General features: G+C 45.7%; 2 protein-coding genes across 5 annotated transcripts in view; one reads left to right on the top strand and one right to left on the bottom strand.

Moving 5' to 3' along the window:
* Positions 1 to 10: 10 nt before the first annotated feature.
* Positions 11 to 6345, top strand: MMAB (metabolism of cobalamin associated B). 2 transcript variants are annotated; one of them, XM_050924283.1, is made up of 9 exons: positions 11 to 291; positions 1155 to 1216; positions 1952 to 2045; positions 2856 to 2913; positions 3634 to 3706; positions 3971 to 4068; positions 4471 to 4535; positions 5372 to 5431; positions 5789 to 6345. In XM_050924283.1, the coding sequence occupies exons 1-9, from the start codon at positions 26 to 28 to the stop codon at positions 5874 to 5876; spliced, it is 864 nt and encodes a 287-aa protein (XP_050780240.1). In that variant the 5' UTR covers positions 11 to 25; the 3' UTR covers positions 5877 to 6345. The 2 variants fall into 2 exon arrangements, with proteins under 2 accessions (XP_050780240.1, XP_050780241.1); XM_050924284.1 differs by lacking the exon at positions 1952 to 2045 and having other exon boundaries at positions 42 to 291.
* A 7012-nt stretch (positions 6346 to 13357) lies between these two features.
* UBE3B (ubiquitin protein ligase E3B) overlaps positions 13358 to 21728 on the bottom strand; it is a 33843-nt gene continuing 25472 nt past the window's right edge. For all 3 annotated transcript variants that reach the window (XM_050924554.1, XM_050924556.1, XM_050924557.1), the window contains 5 exons: positions 19909 to 19967; positions 17947 to 18129; positions 17377 to 17488; positions 16560 to 16652; positions 13358 to 15961 (listed from right to left, as the gene is read on the bottom strand). In XM_050924554.1, coding sequence (XP_050780511.1) covers positions 15770 to 15961; positions 16560 to 16652; positions 17377 to 17488; positions 17947 to 18129; positions 19909 to 19967 — 639 coding nt within the window. In that variant the 3' untranslated portion in view covers positions 13358 to 15769. The remainder of the gene's footprint in view (positions 15962 to 16559; positions 16653 to 17376; positions 17489 to 17946; positions 18130 to 19908; positions 19968 to 21728) is intronic.

Below are 21728 nucleotides of genomic sequence, written 5' to 3'. Positions count from 1 at the left end.
GGACCCAGCGCCTGTCTCACGTGACATGACCGACCCAATCACTAGGCCTCCTTGGGCGGGGAGAGATCTGTCGGGCCAATGGGGAGCCAGCCGGGCCGAGTGGTGCGCGAGTCGGGTGACAGCGCCTGGCGCGGCGGCGGGGGCCGAGCGGGGTCAGAGGTCAGGGCACGCAGGCCGCGGCAGCCCCATGTCGGCGGGGCTGGGCCGGGGCTGCCGCCGGCTGGCGCTGTGCAGGCCGCTCCGGGCCTGGCTGCGGGCCCGGGCACACACTCAGCAGGGAGAGCCGGGCAGGTGAGCGGGGGCTGCGCCGAGCTCCTCCCCCGAGCCTGGGCCGCCCCCTGAGGCTGCGCCGAGCTCCTCCCCCCCCCCCCGAGCCTGGGCCCCCCCCCGGGGCTGCGCCGAGCCTGGGCCCCCCCTGGGCTGCGCCGAGCTCCTCGGGCCCCCCCCCGAGCCTGGGCCCCCCCCGGGGCTGCGCCGAGCTCCTCCCCCGAGCCTGGGCCGCCCCCCGAGGCTGCGCCGAGCTCCTCGGGCCCCCCCCCCCGAGCCTGGGCCCCCCCTGGGGCTGCGCCGAGCTCTCCCCCCACTCCTGACCCTGGGCCCCCCCTGGGGCTGCGCCGAGCTCCCCCCTCCCCCGAGCCTGGGCCCCCCCTGGGGCTGCTCCCCCCACGCCGCCTCCTGGGGTGGTGCCGAGCACCCCCCGAGCTGCCCCCTGGGGTGACGCCGAGCTCCCCTGGTCCCCCAAGCCGGGGCCGCCCCCTGAGGCTGTGCCGAGTTCCCCCTCGCCAAGCCTGGGCTGCTTCCCCCCAATCCAGATATAAGGTCGCTCCCATGTCTGACAAAATATTTCATCTGAAAGGAAAATGCGACACTTCTTAGGATACCCCCGGCCCGTGACAGCGTGAACCGGGCTGTCCCCACGAGCCAGCCAAAGCAAAATTTGCCCTTTGGCCCCAGTTGACTTCCTGTGGTCTCTGCTAAGAGGAAAGGGGGCAATGGAGGAAGTAATCAGGGCACCGCTTGGAGAGTCTGGTGTTAACAGCAGTGACCAGCGGTGTCCGGTTGTCTCTCTAAATCAGAGACACATCAGCTTGCCAACAACTGCATGTTAAAGTGTCATTTCTGCTGAACTCATAACAGTTTCATTTTGTGTCTAGCCTGAAAATCAAACCCAAGACAACCCACGTTCCAAAGATTTACACAAAAACAGGAGACAAAGGTAGGGTCTGGGCTGCACTTAAAACCTAGAGGCTACAATATCCTTAGAGCTGGGTAAAAACATAAACAACAAAGGCCCTTACATAGCATTTTATATTCCCAAAACATAGTTCTGAATTAATTTTAATGTACTAGCCAATTTAATTCATGTCAGGTTCTAATGAATGCTTGTCTAATACAGCAGATGAGCCAAGGGCTGCTCTGACATGCTATTTATTTAAAATTGTTAGGTGACTTCCTAGCAATCACCAAGGAGAAAGCTGCTTGGACTGAAATTAAATGGTTGTTTTCCTGTTCCATGTGCCCTCTTAGTGCCTAACACTATTTGTGTTTAAGAAATCTCAACTCTACAGCTTCAGTGAATCTTTTTCCTGTCCTGTGCATGCTGGGCTGTTTCTACTTGCAAGGGGAGGGGGGGAGGTTACTGTGTCTGTCTTAAAGTAACATAGAGGCCCATGGGTTAGTTGGAGAAAGTTGCTTTGTTGGTCTGTGACACCATCACCAGAGGAAGAAACTGATGTTGGGTGGGAGTCCATCACTGGTTGTGTCACAGAAGCAATCAGCTGACACCTGTTCAGTGGTGGAGGGGCTTGAGATTTAGGGTCTTATAAATCTAAGGCTGCTGCTACCCAGGTGTCAAACTAGCATAGATTGCAGTGAGTTTTCATAGTTTAAAATTTTCAGCTTTGTCTGTTTCAATCCCTTTTCCTCTTGTTGCTATTGATTGTTTTTAAAGGGTTTTCCAGCACATACACTGGGGAGAGGCGATCTAAAGATGATCAGGTCTTTGAAGCTTTGGGAACAACAGATGAATTGAGTTCTGCTGTTGGGTAACAAAACTGTGAATTCTATCATCTTTGATTTTTGTTTACTGTGGTATTGCTAAAGTTCCCCCTTATATGAAGACACAGTGCCAAAAAGCCTGTGATCTTTACTTACCTTGATAAGCTGATACCTGACAGTCATGAACACTGCAGACATAGAATAAGGCCTACAAGCCCATCCATTGATGTAAAGATGCAGCAGAGCTTGAGACGTGTGTTCTGATGGGAGTATGCATGCTGTTTATTCTTGGTGTTATTTGGGGTGGTGGTTTTCCTTTTAAAGAAAGGGCAAAGGTGGAAATATTGTCAGCCTGTGGGGAAAGTTGTAAATACATCCTGAGCCACATTCAGTGGAGAGCTACTTTGGCAACTGAACTAGCCAGGAGCATTTAATGTCCATTTAATTGTTTTGTAAGAAAAAAGTGTGTCCAACCATAGTATTCATTCAGTCTGATCTCTCTCTTTGAAGAAGAGAATTTGTTTCTTGATCAATAAAAACTTGCTCGTGCATCAGCTATGTCTGTACTCTGAGTTCTTGAGTACAGGAAGAAACATACTGCATTTGTACCTCTGATTTATATGGACACAATTCAGAAAGCAGTAGATGGTCGTGCAGATATGCTTTTGAATTGGTGTTTTCTTTGTAGGTGCTGGGAGTCCTACTTTGTTCCATGTTGCAAGGCAATGCTCATTGTGAACCTGTGCATGTAATGCTAAGTGTACCATAAATACATATAAATGAGCCATAAATAGAAGATATGTACCAAACAAGTTTCCTCTGTCCTAGAGCTAACTTTCTGCTTCATCTTCATCTAGGGTTGCTAGTGAATTAAGCCAGGAAAGTGGCCACACATTTGTCAAACAACTTCACAAAGTGAGTAGTAACTACATGCTCTATGTCTAACAAGACCATTACATCTGTATTATTAGAATGCTGAGTTCTTAAACTCTTATTTTAAAATTTTATAAGCCACCTAGGAGATTTAGGCGTGTAGGTCCCATTGCAGTCAGTGGGAATTCTGCATAAATCCTTTAAGCAGACTTGAAAAAATCTCTTGGTTGCCTGAAGAAACAAGATGCTTCTTTCTATCTATAGTGAAAGGGAAAGTGAGTGAGTGTGTGCGCATGCATGCTTGTGATGGTCCATATTCATTATTATGCATAATTTTAGGCACAGATTAAGCCTTGTTGTTACGCATTCTCAGATTGAAACCAAGAGAACATAAATACTAAGCCAAGCTGCCTGATGGAAAAAAGGACTGTGTATCACAGTGGAAAACAGCTCACACTGAGGGTACATTTACTAATTAGCTTCACACCGCAGAAGTGGTCAATGTCACCTGATTACTCTCAAAATAGGGTGGCCAGCTGTCCTGATTTTAAAGGGACAGTCCTGATTTTTGGGATCTTTTTCTTATGTAGGCTCCTATTACCCCCCCACCCCCGTCCCAATTTTTCACACTTGCTGTCTGGTCACCCTATCTGAGAATCCCTACCACACTGCCTCTAGAATGTCTTATTGGAGTGTCAAATGTCATCTCTGCACCTGTAATTTCGTCTGTGCTTTGACTGTAATGCATACTTTCCTCCCTAGATCCAGTGTATGCTGCAAGATGTTGGCTCCAACATTGCAACTCCTCTCTCCTCAGCCAGGGAGGCTCACTTAAGTAATCCTCAAATCATTTTACTTAAGATAACAGCTCTGTATTTTTAAAAAATGCCCTCACTGTAGGTCAGGTTGTTTATTTAGCGATACCACTTGTGCACTTCTGTTAGCGTTTGCTGTAGAAGATGGTAGCTGTGAGAGACAAGTGTACATTTTTTACACTTCTCTAAGGAGTTCTTAGTATGACAAATGTAAAATGCAAGATCCATCGGGTGGATTGATTTATTTTTGTATTGTTTTAGTTGTTTCCTCTTTCCCTCTGTAGAACGAACATCCTTTAGTGAAAAGCCAGTGCTGGAGCTGGAGCAGTGGATTGATAAATACTCAGACCAACTTCCACCTCTCACTGCTTTCATTTTGCCTGTAGGTATCAGCTCATTCTTTTTACTGAACTGAAACTCTTTGCTAGGTATTTGATTGAAGACTTAATCAGAAACCCACTCTCAGTTAATTGATATTAGGCATTGGGTAGTTCTTGAGGTCGGTCCACCACATGCTGTTCTCTTCTAGTGTTTGTACAAATACAGGAAGGCTGTAGGGGTGGAAGAGGTTGAGCTAACCCTCCTCTGTCTCCATCTGCAACTGTATTTAAACATCCAGCAGAAATGTCCCATTCAGATGGATATTATAGCTTCTGTAAGTGTCTAATAGGCCGTTATTTTGTGTAAAATGTCATACATTTAAGTTCTATGCAGCTGGGTGGCTGTATGTGGCTGTATGCGGCTTCTGGTACAAGACACTTAAATGTTTTTAATCTTGTTTCAGTCTGGAGGTAAAAGTAGTGCTGCTCTTCATTTCTCCAGAGCAGTCTGCCGAAGAGCAGAGAGGTGGTAAGTATAAGGCTGAGGGAAAAGACCATCTGAGCCCAGGTAGTTTGTGGCAGCTTCCGAGCCATTTAAAACAGTGTCGGATGCAATTGATCTTAAGGCAAATGCTGTTAGAATTGCAGCAAAACTTGGGCTATTTGTTTAATTAAAGAGCTCTCCTGTAGCTTTGTTGATGCAATCACAGCAAAAAAAGCTGACTTCAGCCTTCGGAATCAGCTGTACTGGATCCTGTGGGAACAACAGGCAGGGTCGTGCCAAGGAGTAAAAGTGCATCCTCGTAGTTGCTTAGCTTTAGAATTTGTTTTGTTCAGTTATAAAAGTTTGTATATGCTAGTTTACAACATTATCTCAGCAGCAAAAAAACAAGTAGCTTATGGCCTCTTGTTAAAAAGCAATTAGTGTAAAACATGCATATGAACATAGGAGTTGTACCAAGCCAAAAGAGTGAGTCCAGTACTGTAGGGGATAATGAGCTTAGCAGTGTAGTCACTGGTAATAATTATTCTTATAAGCTGCTGCCATCAATACTGATGCTTTTTCACATAAGAGGTTCTCTCTCTCTCCTACATTCCACACAGAAGCAGAATCTGTGCTTAAGCACTGTTTTTCATTGATTGGTTAAAGCATGTAGCAATCCCTGGATTTTATGGTCAGTTAATTTTTAGACTGTAATTCCAGTACAGAAGGGATTGAACTGGAAATGAATGCTGAGGCTGTACTGTGACCACTCTCAAGGTTTTGAGCATCTGCAAACCTCAAAGACACATCTATTATTACGCTGTGTATTCAGAGTAATAGATTAAACATAACATGAAATTGTTTTTCATTCTCCTTTTTAGTGTTGTTCCTTTAGTACAAGCAGGAGAGGCAGATGCAAACGTGGCCAAATACTTGAACAGGTAAAACAGATTCTGTCATTCTTAGTTGCCATAAAGGCTTCAGAGACTGTACACTGTGGTTTCCTTTAGTATTCAAGGGGAGAACAACAGGGGTACCCCTAGAGAAGCTCTCACTTCAGGATAAGATTTTAGCTTGTCTACATTTTAACTGGGCTCCTGCAGGAACAATAATTTGATTCTCTTCTTGAATGCCATTTTCGGGAGCATTTCTGTTTTCTCTGTCTCCTGTTGCTTTGTTTTACTTGCAGCTCCCAGAGCTGTAATTCAGTACACAGTTTTTTATAGATATGTAGCACTCAATACAAGCATATCTGATGACAAATGTACATTTAACTACTTTCTCTCCTTGCTTTCCAGACTTAGTGATTTTCTCTTCGTTTTGGCACGTTATGCTGCAATGAAGGAAGGGAAGGAAGAGAAAATATACACAAAAAGTGAACCATAAATTGGAGATGAGACTGTACTTTCTAGATCACGAAAAGCTAAATCCGGCCAAGTTTTTCCTTCTGCAGGCAAGGTGGAGAGGAGAGAATGAGCATGAATTGAAAGTGTGAATTGCCACCAATTCCCCACAAGAAAATCATTCAGGAACTTGTTTATAACACTGTAGAAATCATGCAGCCCTTCTGTAAAACTAACCACCTCTGAGCTAGCGTCCAGATCAAAGTGTCAGATTCTGAATTGTTTTCGAAACTGCTTCACATTGTGTTTGACTCAGGCTGGGGTGTGAGCTAGGAGGCTTCAAAAGCTTCAGAAAAACAATACCATCTTTACAAATACAGTTTAATGCTCAGAGCAGTGGCAGCTGTGATTGAAAGATCTCTGATGAAAGGAAGAAAGCATTTAGCTGCTGCACAGATTCAGGAGCCCAGTCCAGAAGCTCTGAAAAATAAATGTGATTTACTTACGCCAAAGGGCTTTAAACTGTCTCATTTTACCAGCAAACCCTGCCTGCTTTTCCCTTTTAAGTTGCCTTCAATCCGTCAGTACTGGCTGAAGCTGGAGGAAGCACTTCGTAGATTTACAGGAAAATGCTAAGAACTGTTTGGGTACTCTTTGCCTGACCTAATACAGCTGTGACAAAGCACTTGCTTCTGACAACTCCAGTACATCCACAATCATGAACGGGTTTAGGCAAGGAAAAGGGCTTAAACAGAACTAAGGGTTAAGTCCTGCAGTTCAAATGTAGGCAAGACTAGCTTTGTAGTCAGTCAGAGTCTTACCTTACCAGAGATGGCAGGATGACATCCAACAACAGACAGCTTATTCCCAACTAAGGCCCCACTCCCGCAAACATACATGTGTGCATAGTTCACGCACTACCATGAGCAGCCCCACTGATTCCAGTAGTAAAGTTAAGCACATGCTAAGTATATTCAGGATAGAGGCCTAGAAGCTTTGGCAGTGTGAACTAAAGAGCACACGACGCTTACACATCAAGGCAGAAGTTCCTTGGAAAAGGAGCCTGCTCGGGGTCTTTAAATAGATTTATTTTACCTCTCATCTGAAAGACACCCTAGTCTGCTGTGGCATTTTTAACTGACCATTCCTTTACCTGGAAACATTCTCAAAGACTGTCACATAATTTCCCTTTTACCTGAGTGTGTGAGATGTTTAAAAATGAAATGAGAAAAGGAATCACCTAAGCCCCTGATAAAAAAGCCTGAAGCATCTTCAGGTGAACTAAAGAAGCCAGCTAACTGTGAACTGTCAGGTTCTCAGAATAGCTGTGTCAGAAATCTTTTCCAGCTAGGATGGTGCCTTGAAGACCAGGAAAACAGCCTGTTAACTGAACACAGCACAATACAGCTAATTAATGGGTAAACACCTTGATAAACATGTTTTATGAAACTGGGTGTCCAGGGTTTTACATGCAGTTCCAACCCTCTTACTGCATGGATGTGATTTGGAAGAGCATTTCTTGAAGGGTACAAACATTCAAGGTTGATACTAAGTTACAAACGACTTCAAAAATCTTCATCTGTAAAGAAAACATCTACTCTCTGTAGGATGATTGTGCTATACAAAAGCTCAAGGAATTGAATAGTTATAATTGCCCCAGCTCTGTGGGAGTGGATTTGTCCTTAAGTCAGGCCACTTTTACAGTTCAGTATTTAATTGGAAACAACCTTAAACTGTAAAAAAAAAAAAAAAAAAGCCATGCATGTGTGTTAACGTTTTAATCAGAGCAGGGTCAAGATGAAGAATACCCATCAACTAATGTAGTGCTGGGTCATTATTCAGCTTTTTCTTCTTTAACTGATATTTCATAGCTATTGTTAATGCACATTTTTCACAGAGTAATTTTCTAAACCTTAGCCTGCAGCACATCCTGGTGACAAACAATCGTCCCTTAGACCGTACGTTCAGCTGCAATGTCACATCAGGTGTTTTCTCAATGCCTACTTCAGGCAGGCCATTGAGTTTTAGGATAGCTCTGGCTCAGTGATCACTGGGGAACCTTTAAGAATTCAAGTTTAATTGAATAAAATTCTTTGAATAATAATTTCTTCATGAATGCTTCATAAATCAACTCCAGGATGGATCTATGGCATTTCCCCCAGCTGGGGAAAGAGTCTATCTCTAGACCAAAGCTAGCATTTTGATTGCAGAGAGAAATGACTATAGCTTTTACAATTTAACAAGAGGTGCAGATTACATGTATTAGTGCCAAGTCAAAGAACTTCTCTGTTTTCACCTCTTAACATATTCCACATAAATTGTTTTTATACAGGTGGAGCAGTGGGAGCCTGCTGTCTGCGCCAAGCCCTGTTTAAATATAAGTGCCCCTGATTAGCCTATACCTGAATTTAGTGCTGTATGCACAAGTCAGACTCCTTGGGGAAGGACTGGCTGAGAGCCACACTAGCTTCCAAATCTTTGTTTAGGGGACAGCAGCTGGGTGAAGGCCATAGTCAGTCCCTTGTAGCATACCTGGCAAGGTGTATTATTCCCCCACCCCCCAAAGGTATTTGGGTGATTAAGGGCTCTGGTCAGTGCCCCATGGTTGAAGTAGGTAGTTACAATTGCTGGAAGCCACTGCTATTTATCTAAAAGATCCAACAGTCCGAGGACCTGATCCAGTGCCCACTAAAAGCAGTGGAAGGATTGATGGGCTTTTGATCAAGCCCTCTGAATGGCTTTATCCATGCATGATGCTCCCCATTCCTGCCTCCCAGCAGGGTGAGTTGATAGGAGGGTCTTTGCACTTATCTCAAGCAGGGACAACCTCCAGCGTAGGTGAGTTGGCATCTGCTAAGCAGTCATGGAGGAGCTGACACTAAAAGAATGGAGGCTAAACAAGGGCCAGTTTTGTGTGGAATGGATTTAGCGCATTAAAAAGGAAATGGAAGGGTTTCAAAGCCACTACTCCATGACTTAGGTTAAGATTATTTTCAAAGCCCTCTGTCCCCACCCAGCCCATACCCAGCTGAGAGGCAGGCTCATTTCGTACACCTCATTAGTGTGATAGGAGTAAGGGGGAGGAGAGCAGATGCTTGGCCCACACTGTGTCTGCAGAACCCAGATACACTTTTGCCTAGCAGGGTTTCTTTATTTATGATTACCTTGGAACTGTCAGCGTAGACATATGTTGCTAAGAATCGTTTATTCTTGTTTGTCAAATTTATGGCTTCTTTGCACGGCCATACTGACAAAACTGGAAGGCCTGCCCCCCAAATCTCTTGCTCCATGACTGGATCAGACGCTTGTACATCTGTTAACACTGTAGGAGTTGTAAATTTAAATAAGTTTAACTATAACTCAACTGCTTCTATTACCTCCACAAGGTGTAAGCAGCAAAGCTGACTGCTGCTCTTGCAGAAATAACACGAAACATTAATTTTGCCAAGTCATATGTAAGTTTATCCAAGTCACTGTTCCCTCCGAGACGTGCAGAGCAGGAAGAGAAGTGTGCTACCACAGATCTGAGCCTCACCTGCATCCAAAACAACCCTCAAGTCTCACCGTAACAGGGTGCGCTCTGGACAAGCAAAGCAAGTTACTTACCTGGAATCATCCTTTGCTGCTGGGATCCTGTGTACGTCCCTGCTCCTGAGGCATGAGTCTTGTGATGCCTGGTACCAATAGTGCTCCAAAGACGGGGTAGTCTTGCCATTGGGAGCAACACCCCACTCAGCCAAATGAAAGTAAAACTAAATGCACCTTCATCTCAACAGGCTTCCAACAAAGGAACACACCCACACTACCAGCAGCAACCTGGTGAGAAGAGATCCACCTACATGCATAGCACCTCACACGGCCTGGCTTAGCATAGGCTCCCAGAGCAGCAGCTAGAGTTGCAAGACTAGCACTGAGGCCAGTGAGCAAGGGCTCAGGCCACCCACCTACGCAATGTTTTATTGTCCAGGCAAAGAAAAGCCACAACCTAGCATGGAAGGACACACAACCCCGTGTGGAGTCTTTGCTCCTCTACCCTGGGAGTCGGAAGCCATGAAATCCCTAGACAGAGCAGTAGTCGTTGGGGATTTTAGCTTAGGCATGTCACAGCTGTTGTAAAGGTTCTCTGCTGGACGGAATAATTGTCATGATGACCAGAAGGAAGAGCTAACATCCTTTGCTGCTTGGCTTCTCCTGCACTAAAACAGTCAACCAGGAAGGAAACCAGTGTTCTGACCTCTCTTCCTGGACCTCATTTGAGGTGATTGCTCGGACCAAAGCGTTCCTGCAAAACTAGCTCAAAGTGTTTGTCCATAACAGGCATCTGGCAGCTGCTGCAGGCAATAGCTGAATGTGTGCAGACATTCAATGGTAGCTGAGCTAATCTAAGTACAAAGAGGCTCATAGCTTTATAAATCCCCTGCAGTAAAAACTTGACCTTAGAAATAAGATTTTTTACAGCCAATTTGAGGTGCCACTTACCCAAGCAGGGCCATATATCATTATGAACCAAGCGCCTTATAAATCTGACTAATTAATTACTCCGTACAAGCTGCTAATGTAATTCAAAAGTCATAATTACATTCCTGGACCAAGTGAGCAAAGCTAACATTAAGTTGCAGGGGATTACATGGCTAGGCTTCAACTCTTCAATGCAGCAAGCAGCTGGCCACGAAGAGCAATGGGGAAGCTGACAGACACATGACGGGGCCACATAGGATGGAAAAACCAAGCTCTAGGCTGGACACTACAGAATCACCTTAACTTTAAATGCCTCCTAACCAACTTCATATTTTGAGTGCACATTTGGTTGTCATTCAGTGCCACAGGCTGAGCACTATAGGCAGCAAGGAAAATACATTGCAGGTGAAATGCAGCAGAGTAATAAGTCTATCCCATGAGACCCACCAATATACAGAAAAGTTAGACTAAGCAAAATAGCCTGGTGACTACTGACCTATGGGCTAAGCAGGAGCATCAGACCAGTCCACAGGAGGTTCAAGACAGAAGAGACAAACAGTGTATGGGGAAGGAAAAGCTGCATCACCCTGGATCCATTTTCACTCCCCACTGCACAGGTGCTAATCTGGATAGCTCTTTGCAATCTACCTTCCCTCCCTGCCCCCTGGCAGGAACGCCCTAATGCGCCCACTGGAACAACAGCTGGTTTAAAATATTCCAACTGAACAGTATGCTGATTCCATAAAATGGAAATATTTCATGGCAATATATAGCTTGTCCCTTTTGTCAACAAAATACCATTGAAACATTTCCTTTAGACTAGGTCCAAGCACTGTGTTTTGATTTGATAAGGCAGATAATATACAGATAAAAGTCGAAACATTAGAACACAGCACTCCGAGGTCCTTTCGATATTTCCAAAACTCAACTTCTGTTGAAATTTAGTTTTGTGGGAAATTTCAAAGTTCTGATTTTTTGTCCCCTGTGTGGGACAAAATTACATTACAAAGTGTTGGAATTTCACAGCCTGGAAATTGTGCTTTTTGACCCACGCTAGCTGGAATACAGTCATGGCAGCAACTCACGCACCCAGGGCTATCAGCTCAGGGAGCAGCTCACTAGGCCAAGCCTTGGGTATCTGCCTCCCCGGCAAAGCTCAGCTCTGAGAGCACATTCCTGAACCAACAATTGGTGCCCCAATGTCGAGCAGCATGGAGCCTGTCAGGGAGTGGGGCAAGCAACAGGAAGGGAAGAGAGGAAGGATGGTTGTACACAGCGGCTGTGGAATTGGAGTCAGGGCACTGGGGTCAGTTCAGCTCCTGGCACTGCCAGAGACTCACTGTGTAACCATAGGCACGTCACTTCACCGCCACACCTCAGTTTCCCTGTTATATGGGGATCGATTGTGAAGTGCCCAGCTATTGGAGTGACGAGGGCCAGAGCAGAGTCAAAGGTAAGTGAGTTGAATAAGGGACACTATCAACACGTGGTATTGTGGCCGATGAGACATGAAACACTGCATGGGTTGGTGCTGGTGCTCGCAGGCCTGCAGATCTCCTGCCTGCGTGGCAATGACAGACAAGCAATAGTTTTGCTCAAGGCATGGCTGTTTCTTGCCAGCTCTCTGCCTTTGAAGCTACTGAAGCATCTGCTGTGGGCGTCTTTTTTGCAATTTCTTACTGTGCCATATGCCATAATGTCAAAACAATACCATTTGCACACACACTCAGGCCTCTTTCCAATTTCTGCCCTGCCTCGCCCCCCAAACGGAGCAAGTGTTCCCGGGCGCCAGGTTAGCTCAGTGCTTAGGACTGACTGCAGCGCAGTTAGCAATAGCCAAGGGGGTTGTATGGCAGCGAAGAGCAAAGGAAAAGGAGCCTTAGAACAGCTCTTGAAGACTCTTGGTAAGGCCCATAAATGAAAAGCTATGTAGCTTTCATACGCTGCCACCTAGTGGGCCAAAAATTATACATCAAACTACTAGGATACCTCTACCCCGATATAACACAAATTCGGATAGAACGCGGTAAAGCAGCACTCCGGGGGGGGGGGGGGGGGGGGAAGGGTGCTGCATGCTCCAGCAGATCAAATCAAGTTTGATACAATGCGGTAAGATTTTTTGGCTCCCGAGGGCAGCGTTATATCAGAGTACAGGTGTGTATATTTAAATATATGGTATGAAACACGGAGCAGCTGTTCTCTCTCTTGGACCAAGGCTGTTCAGAGCCAGGCAAGAGGAATGAGGCAGTGTAAAATAGGGTGACCAGACAAGTGTGAAAAATTGGGAGGGGTTAGGGGAGTAATAAGGGCCTATATAAGAAAAAGCACCCAAAATCAGGACTGTCCCTATAAAATCAGGACATCTGGTCACCCTAGTGTAAAAGCAATTGGTACCTTTCAAGCATTCTGTTGTTCACTGCATCATGAAACCTCTTGAAGGCTGTAGGCAACTGCCCATGACACTAGTCTGTTGGGGGAACAATTATATACTTTGAAGCCCTCTGAACACACTCTAGTTCCATTCGTTTCTAACAGCACATGATCTGAATGGGTCACCTGCCCCAGCAACCACAGACTTCCTGTGTGACCATGGGCATTCATCTGCCTCTGACCCAGCCTTAACAATGGAGTCAGTGCCTTGATTCTGCTTTCTCCCTCTTGCCCTCACAACCTCCACCAGCATCAGATCTCACGGCAAGTGTGCTCATGACTATAAAACATCTGCCTTTGCCCCAGGCAGAGAAGGATATTTGCTGGAGCACTGCTCTGACACAAGAGAGGTCTGCTCCCAAAGAAAGAAAAGTCCCCAATGGTCTTATTCAACACATCAGGTTTATTTAATATCTTTCTGCATTTTTGACACATGAGATGTGCCAGGATCTCAGGACCATTAAGTCTTATCTATAGAAAAAATAAACTCATTATTCTCCTCCCCACACAGAACATACATGCAAACTACAGACATCCAGGGCAGGACCTGTCACATATTCATAGCCTTCTACTCAATACAAATGTAACAGAGCCTCTTAAAGTCATACAGAAATCAGTTACTTATGAGAAATGCTGTTATCCATATAGCCAACAGGGTGTGTGTAGTTTATTACACAATCACAATTGATACAGTAGCTACAAATTATAGTTTTAGTGTCTTGTATAGTGCAATATTTCCAAACTTTTCAAGGAAACTTAAAGGGGAGCAGAGATTTGTTGTTTAACAATTTCAGGCCTGTGATCTAACAGGACATTGCGTTTATCTAAGAAAAACGATACTGTGTCATATCTTAAGCTACAATAATCTGTTACAGGTCAGTGTCATGGCCTTTCAGTCTATACGATGGTTAACAAGTGTTAAGTGATCAGTTACACAAAATCAAAAACGGTGTTTACTGCTCTCTATAAATTCTCCATATTCACTCAACTTAGCAGACGCTTCTTCTTTCATTAATAGATCAGTTCATTCCTACAGAATAGAGTTCACACAGAAAAAGTCCCTAACATAGGAGGATTTGAGATGCATTTTCCAGCAATAGTTCTCAAGTAGAGAAGGCTTATTCCCTTGAAATTCACTGTCGATTAAAATGAAAGAAGAGAAAACATGACGGGCAATCGGATGCTCTTGTCTGAGGAGTTCCAGCTGGGAGCATTTTCTGGTCTGCTTTCTATTTCCTGTCTCTCACCAAGGATTCAGAGGGCCTGCCCAATACCCTGGGGACCATTCCGGTGCTGAGACTTGTGCTATGCAAAACATGCCTGGGTTTGGATCCCCTGCCATTCATACCTATTGAAAAGATCCTGAAGATGAGGTAGCCTTGCATTGTAGCATCTGCTGCTGAGCAATTTGCACAGCGATGCTTTCATTGGATCCGCCTAGGTATTGCAGAGAGTAGGATTTGTTAAAACCACAAACACACCCACCCCTCATATGCTAAGAGGAGGAAAGGAAGGCGAGGGGGAAAGCTGTCAACCTCGGCAGGAGATCCTTTCAGCTGGGCTGCAATAGGCAGAGTGAAGAGTTAAATAAAATAATTATGTTCCTGAACATTAGAGCATACTGTGCTTTCCAGAAATCCACGCAGCACAAGGGAACACCTGAGAGAAAGCAGCGTCCTTTCTCCATGGAACATGGAGAACTGCTGGGCTGAGACAGGATATGCTCTGGCTGTAAAATGTCAGAGGTGCAAAGCAGCAGGCCTAACGAGGTTTGACAGGACAGTCTCTATATTTCGTCATTAAAAAAGAAGTGGAAATGGCCAGCAGGTGGGAATCTCACATATACACACAAACACATTCCCTCCCTCCTGAAAAAGACTCTTCATAACCACCAGCTAAAAAGCTGAATGCAGCAGGTGAGCAGAAGCTAATAAAATAAGGCCAAAAATATTACAAATAAATAGTTTGGCAAGCAAACATCACTGGGCTTTGGAGAGGCCAAGTCGGGGTTGCAAATGGGCTAAAGCAGAGACCTCCATAAGGGAGAGAGAAGGTAAACTGAACTATGAAATTTACATCTCTGAGCAAGAGGTGAACTTCCCAGCTGAGGCGTTTTAAAACAGGCTATTGGCAGCTTGATGCATTCCAAGCATTAAAGATGACTATGGAAGATGCATTTAATGACACTGACAGAGTCGAACGCTATACAAGTGCCACTGTGCTTCCTGGTCACTTGTAAGATGAAAATAAAATAAAGTTAAACCTTGTTCTAATTTTCTTAAAAGCAGAAAGTGTTCCCTCTCCTCCAACACGCAGAACTGGCAAGGTGCCAGCAGCACTGCGACTGCCTCTGCATTCCAGCCTCTGTGTCGGTTCTTTGAGCTCCTATTCTACAGCATTTTGAAACGGTCTTGGAGAGCGGAAGGTTGATTTTTCTGCCGTTATGGCTGTTGCTCCTACACTCGGGCAAGCTGTTTGTTTTCACAGGAGATGAGCACACCGGCCTTGCCTGGTGCACAGGACCTCAGGACATCATCACTGCAAAGCTTTGCCAGAGTGAAGGGACGAAAGGAACGCGCACAGTCAATGCAGCTGACTGCCGGCTAGCCTCCTAGTACTTCAGCAACGCTTCCACCGTCGCCTTACTTCGAATGGCGCCACCCAAAGGAACAGCTGGGCCATCTCCTAGGAAAGGAAAAAGCCCTCCTGCACGACAGCAGCTAACTTGGACTCCACATCATGGCCCAGGCCCGCTGGCTGCTGGATCCAGACTGGGGTTTTCAATGCTACTTTAATGCTCTCTCCGGGTTTGATTTTAAATAATAGTTTACATGACGACAAGCATATTGGATCCGACCCAGCACTGCCCTAGTGCTGCAGGACTGCTTAGACAGATCCCACAGCTGCCTAGCCCAGGAGCTCTCCCTGTGAACCTCTAATACCATTTGCATATATTTGTCTTGGAGCTGACCAACCCGCTTCACACGAAGGGCTGTGTGTCCCGCGTCAGCTAGCGGCTCTTGGGGCCGACCCCAGGTGCCAAAGCAGCTACGAGAGCTCAAAGCCTGTGTTCATGCTGATGGCATAGCGCAGCTTCTCTCGCAAGATGCTCTTCTTGCTGTAGTTGGGAAGCTTGAGCAGGTTAAAACAAGTAGAAGAGGTGGGGAGCCGGCCGCCTGGCTCTTTCTTGCGTATGGTGAAGAAGCCCCTTAGCACGCTGCCCAGCGTATCGCCAGTGTCCTGGGAACAGAGGGAGAGGCAGGTTACCTCGCACTGCTCCAGCACCTCTGGCAGAGCACTGTGCAGCCAGGCACAGCATTAAGGAGGGAGGCATTATCCTGACACCAAGGCAGGGAGACTAATACACAGTAAGCCTGTGGCGGAAGCAGGGGAATCGGAACCCAGTAGTCCTGTCTCTCAAGGCCCCATCTAGCACTAAGGGGTAACTTCTCCTTGGTAAAAAGTCAACCGTGATTGACCCTGCAGACAACACAAAACCCAACAGTAGCAAAGACTCAGGAGGGGAGCACCAAAGTCAAGTGACCCAGAGCAGCTGCAGACCACAAGGGGAGGTACTAACCTGCAGGCAGGCCACAGGGGCATGGGCATGAAAGGGTGTGGGGGGAGCTGAGTGCACCACATTAAAGGGCGTATATTTTCATCTTGTCTCCTGAACGCTGTCTGATGGACACTTTTTATGCACTGGTGCTTTCTAGTTGCTGCAGGGAAGGGGTAGAAGCAGGGCAGGGATGGGAGGAGCTCTGTAAAAGGCCTCAGGAGGGGATCTCCAATGCATAAAGGTTGGAGAAGAGCTGTTCAGATCATTCTGGCGGCATACCTGATCGTCTGAGACTTCTACGCAGCGGATGGAGAAAGGAGGCTTGAGGTAGGCAAAGCCCAGAAGTGGAGGCCGGGAGCAGCTGGTAACAAACTAAAACAGACATGGTTAAAGACTGGCAATCGTTGATCGTTAGAGCAACACAGCTTGGAAACTAAAACCAGAACTGTCTTCTCAAGGAACTGTTCGCTCATTGCCCTGCACCATTTGACTGACTGTTCTAATGATAAATCGCATTTAAGCTACTCTGGGAGTTGATGTCTGCAGCATTCAACACCCACTGCAGGTTACTGTGGCTCCTTATCAGTCGTTCTTCCCCTGACACAAGTGGCGATACCTAAGCAGGGATATTCCCCACTATACAAAATCATTTAAAGGATCCCTCCTTCCACTGTGGAGGGAAGAGGAGGGTGTCAGAACTCCAGGGCTCAGGCCTTTCATTGTTCTCTCTGCCACTCAAGACACGTCTACACTTACTGATAGATGGCCTGCAACTGATGCAGCGGGTGTCGATATAGCAGGCCTAATGAAGATCTGCTCTATCGACAGCAGAGCGCTCTCCAGCTGACTCCGGTACTCCACCCGTACGAGAAGAGTACAGGAAGTCGACGGGAGAGCATCTCTATTCCCGTAACTGGAGTAGCGTAACTGAAGTCGACTTACCGCGGTCGTGTAGACAAGGCCCCAGGAGAAGGGGTTTATGAGCACAAAGAGCAGTTTTGCTTGTCTAGATGATAATGGAAAGATGACCAGCACCCCCACTACAAGGCGACAGGTTGGGTGCACTCTACGAGGAGGGGAGCTAGGAGACACTTACCTTTAGAAACATCGCTCTCTCCTCGGGGCTGAAGTCATTGGCTAGGATGTCCCAGAGCCAGATAATGACCCTGTGACTCCCATGGAAGCCACCATAGTACACAGTGTGTTTCCTGAGGAAGGAGAGCATGCAATATGCTTACGCTTCACTGCACCAAACAAATCACAGCTACCTGATTAATGAATGGCTGCATCTCGCTCTAGACAGAGCTTAAATCCACAGCTTAATCACAAAGGGGGCTTGAATTGCTAGCGTTCCCTGACGTCTACATCCACCATTTACTGCAAACTTCTTCAAAAGCATTGGAGAGGGTAGAATGAAAGTCTCTCTAATCCTACGGTCCTGCACTGGCTCCTGGGAAAGACTCTTCCCTTGCTCTATTTGCTAATACTTCCTCCAGTTGTCTTTGAAATGACATCCATTTTGTCCTTCACCTTTTAATTTGAAGAAGATAATAAAAGGCTGGAATGGAGCTAATTTCCATGCACCAAACCTCAGAATAACATTGCTCTCCAACAGCATAACTGGCCTGTTGGATAGCAGAACCAGATGACTGAATCGCTCACTTACTTTAAGTCCTCTAGGTCAATTTCAGCATTGTCACCAGATATGAGCCGCTGTAACTCAGGTGCAGAAAACATTCGAATCCATTCGGGCTTAATTATTGACCTGAAGCCACTAATGAGCGCAGCCGTCTGACTTTTTATCTGCGTGTGCATCCGAAAATGAGCCATGAGATGGATGTAGCTGATTCTGTCCAAGATAAGGAGGAAGGAAATCAGAGGCACCAAGCAGCTGAGAACACCCAGCACACTAGCACTGGCCTGGCACTTTTCTAGTTTACAATGCACTGCTTAAAAGGAACGCGGGACCTGATCCAGGGCTCACTGAAGTCGATGGAAAGACTCATGACCATTGACTTCAATGGGTGGTCCGTTAGGTTCCTGGAGCACATTTCACTCCTGTGGGTGAGCAGGCATGCAAAGACGGAGCCTTCTTCCAACTCAGCTTTTGTGCAGAACTCTCCACAATTTTTTCATCCAAATGACTGACACCCAAAATCATTTAATCCGTGTGTCTGGGCAAACCCTGCACAAGCAGGGTATTTGTAAGGTTTTACAGCAGCTGTTTTCTCCATCCTGTCGGGGTCTGACAGCCCCTCTCAACACTGACACAGGGCTTTCAATAATGCTGAGCACTTACAATATGCACATTGTCAAAGCACTGGCCATATATTATCTAGCTGCTGTTGAACAGCTCCTTAGAACGACTGGGTTTATTTTTCATAAAAACAATTTTCCTCCAAGCATTGTAGATGCCACAAGAGACTCATAAGACAAATACAGCCTGCTTTGGAGAGCCCTCATCTGGAGTCCCAGGGATCCAGACTTAGCAATATCTTGAAACAGAAGTTTTCCGAGATCCAGTAGTTAGTGAAAGGGGGGAAGGCGGTCTATCAGAACCCACCAGAACCACAATCTCTGCAGATATCCATCCAGCCAGCTATTTTACTTCCATTCCCTCCCCTGTCCACATTAGACACCAACCCTCCTAACCTGACTACCTTTCTAACCCAAGCTAACTCAAAGCCCATGGCAAGAACAGTTCTGGATTGCCTCCATTATTCCTTTTTTTTTTTTTTTTTTTTTTTTTTTCAGTTTTCTTTCTCCAGCTGTGTCTGTGTGTTTGTTCAAAATTATGTGTGTAGTTAGCACAGTGACACACAGGACTTTCGACTTTCTTCCTGACCAGCCTTCTGACAAGCAAAAAGATATTCCTTTCAGCTGGGAACTTGCTGATCTGATCTCGGAGGAAGATAAAGATTGGGAACACTCAGTTGTAAAGTGCAGCTGAGGCAGATGAGTCTTCAGGTTAAACACAGCCCTGACTTGCTGTTAAACAGCATGCTGCAGATTAAGATTTTAGACACACATCTGCATAATAGAGATTTAATTGGTGAAGGGGGATGGGGATTGGAGAACAAAAGAGGTGGCGGGGCTTGGTTTTTAGTTTCACAGCTGACGTTTATGATAACTATCTAAAGCTGGTTATCTGTGAAAATAGCTCCAGGGTCTGGTCTCCTCTGATTTCCTGTGTCTAAGCACCGTCTACTGCATTTGAATTAATCACTGTGTTTTCTGAAGAACAGCGTTTTATACAACTGCCACACGCTATCATTCTGAGAGAATCTGCCTGCTCCAACGTCTCTGAGCATCTGTGCCCTCTGTGTTCAAGACCGTGTGCCTGAATTGCTTTGAATCCATCTGTCTGTATCTTAAATCCCTACAAACATCACAGACTGTGTGCCTTTGACTAAAGAAGTGCTGTTTCAAAAAGTAAATTGTCAATTCTTATTTTGCAAATCGAATTGAATACAATTTCTGCCGATGAAGTGTAACCAGTAAATTCTATTAAGATATTTATGGGCTCTTTCTACTCCAATCCATCTCAATCTATTCCAGATGCAAGCCCAAGAAACCAGAATGAAGCATTTTACAGTGATGACCTTACAAATCTAATTGCCATACTTACTTATTTTCATTGGTAACAGGAATGGTCTTCCCTCCAGGAATAAGTTCATGGCAAACAAGCTGAGGGAAGAAATCATTATATTGCTAATTACTGCCTGAAAACTTCACTGGATGGAAAAGCCTTTCAGAAGCTGGGACTTACCATAAAATAATTACTTACTTTTACAATAAAACATTAGGATTGAAATGTTAAACAATAATCCCATTTCTACTCCCAATCAGCGTTTCATTTCAACACGAGCACAGCAACTGAACAGTAGGGAATTTGCCAATGGAGCCAGCTTGTCACCTTTCCTCCATTACCATCTACCATGAGCATTCCACACAAAACACATTCAAAGAACCGTAAGGTGAAAAGTGAAGCCATCAAAAGCCAGGAAATGGGCCAGCTTAATTCTGTCTCCTTCCAGTGCAGTCCAGTCTGTAATCATGATCACAAATTCTTCTGCAGGTCCCTCCTCTCATTCAGGCCCTGATCCAAAGCCCAGGGAAGTTAACAAAAAGACTCCTATTGAGTTTGATGGGCTTTGGATTGGGCCCTCAAGGCACAGGATGGAGAGGGTTCCATGAACAAGGCTGCCAGTCGGCATTTTTTACCTTCCATAGTGACTGCATGGTCCAATGCCTGGTTTACCACACACCGGGCAGAGGACAAAAGAGGGACATTCCTCTCTCTTTAGGCCCATCACCGTAGCACCTGGGAGCTTCACATACCCTAAAGAATTTATCTTGGCCACACCCCTGGGAGGTAGGGAAGTACTATTCCTATAGCACAGATGGGGAATGCAAGCAGAGAGTGAATAAGGGACTTGCCCAAGGTCACACCGGGAGCGTGGCAAAAGGAAAGAACCAGATCCTCCTGGCTCCCAGCCCAGGGCTTTAACTTCAAGAACATCGTCCCTCTTCCAGCAGACATCAGTCTCATTCACAACACATCACACAATGGCAGAGAACGAGGCAAAGATGCTCAGGACCCCAGATGGATTCCTGAAACACACTGCCTTGTTCTCTGTCCAACGTGCAAAATGAATGAGGCCTGGGTCCTCCTTCCGCATGCACCTATCTACCTTCTCTCACACCAAAGGAGCAAGACTGCTTTGCAGTCCTGCTTCCTCTCCATTCCCCTTCACTAATCTTAGGCCAAGGCAAAGTATCGTCAATGAATGTTACTAAGCTAAACACGGTGGGCAGCATCACTGGCAGTCCAGTAAGAAGCCGCATTACAAAATCCAGTGCACAGGTTCCAAGTCATTAAAAAAACCCGAAAACTTGTAATAACTGATCTAACCAGTTTTCAACAAACCACCAAAAGGCAGTGCAACCTAGTGACCACCATCTCCCTGCCAAATTTCAACTTGCCACCAAAAACTTGCTAAATAAAAAAGTATACAAAGGAAAGAGTCTCTCTTTTTCCACTCGCTGTTTCTTCAAATGGGGGGAATCCTTCTGGATCACACTTTCCAAATTATTCACTTTCAGACCGGGAACAAGCCTGCCATATTTCAGCCACAAAAGTACCAGGCTAACAAATTTAGAAGCAACTGAAAGTGACTCCTTTGGAGTATGTGCATCACAGATCTGAAATGGCCTGTAAGAATCCAACGGAGAAGTATAACAGAATAAAGTGCACCTCATGTCATCAAGCTGCTATGCAAACAAAACTTGGAAAAAGTGGTTGCTTCTAAACAACCACAAACACCTCTTGGGAAAACACTGAGAATATTCCATGTAGAGTGCATTCTGCCAGCAGGTCAGCTTGCACATGGGTTTCCTTCCTCTGTCCTGCACAAGACACTATCAGTAAAATAAGAACATAATTTT

Source organism: Gopherus flavomarginatus, chromosome 15 (assembly GCF_025201925.1).
Source record: "Gopherus flavomarginatus isolate rGopFla2 chromosome 15, rGopFla2.mat.asm, whole genome shotgun sequence".
Lineage (NCBI taxonomy): Eukaryota > Metazoa > Chordata > Testudines > Testudinidae > Gopherus > Gopherus flavomarginatus.
The sequence above is the reverse complement of the archived record's forward strand: the minus strand, read 5'-3'. Positions and strand labels throughout refer to the sequence as shown.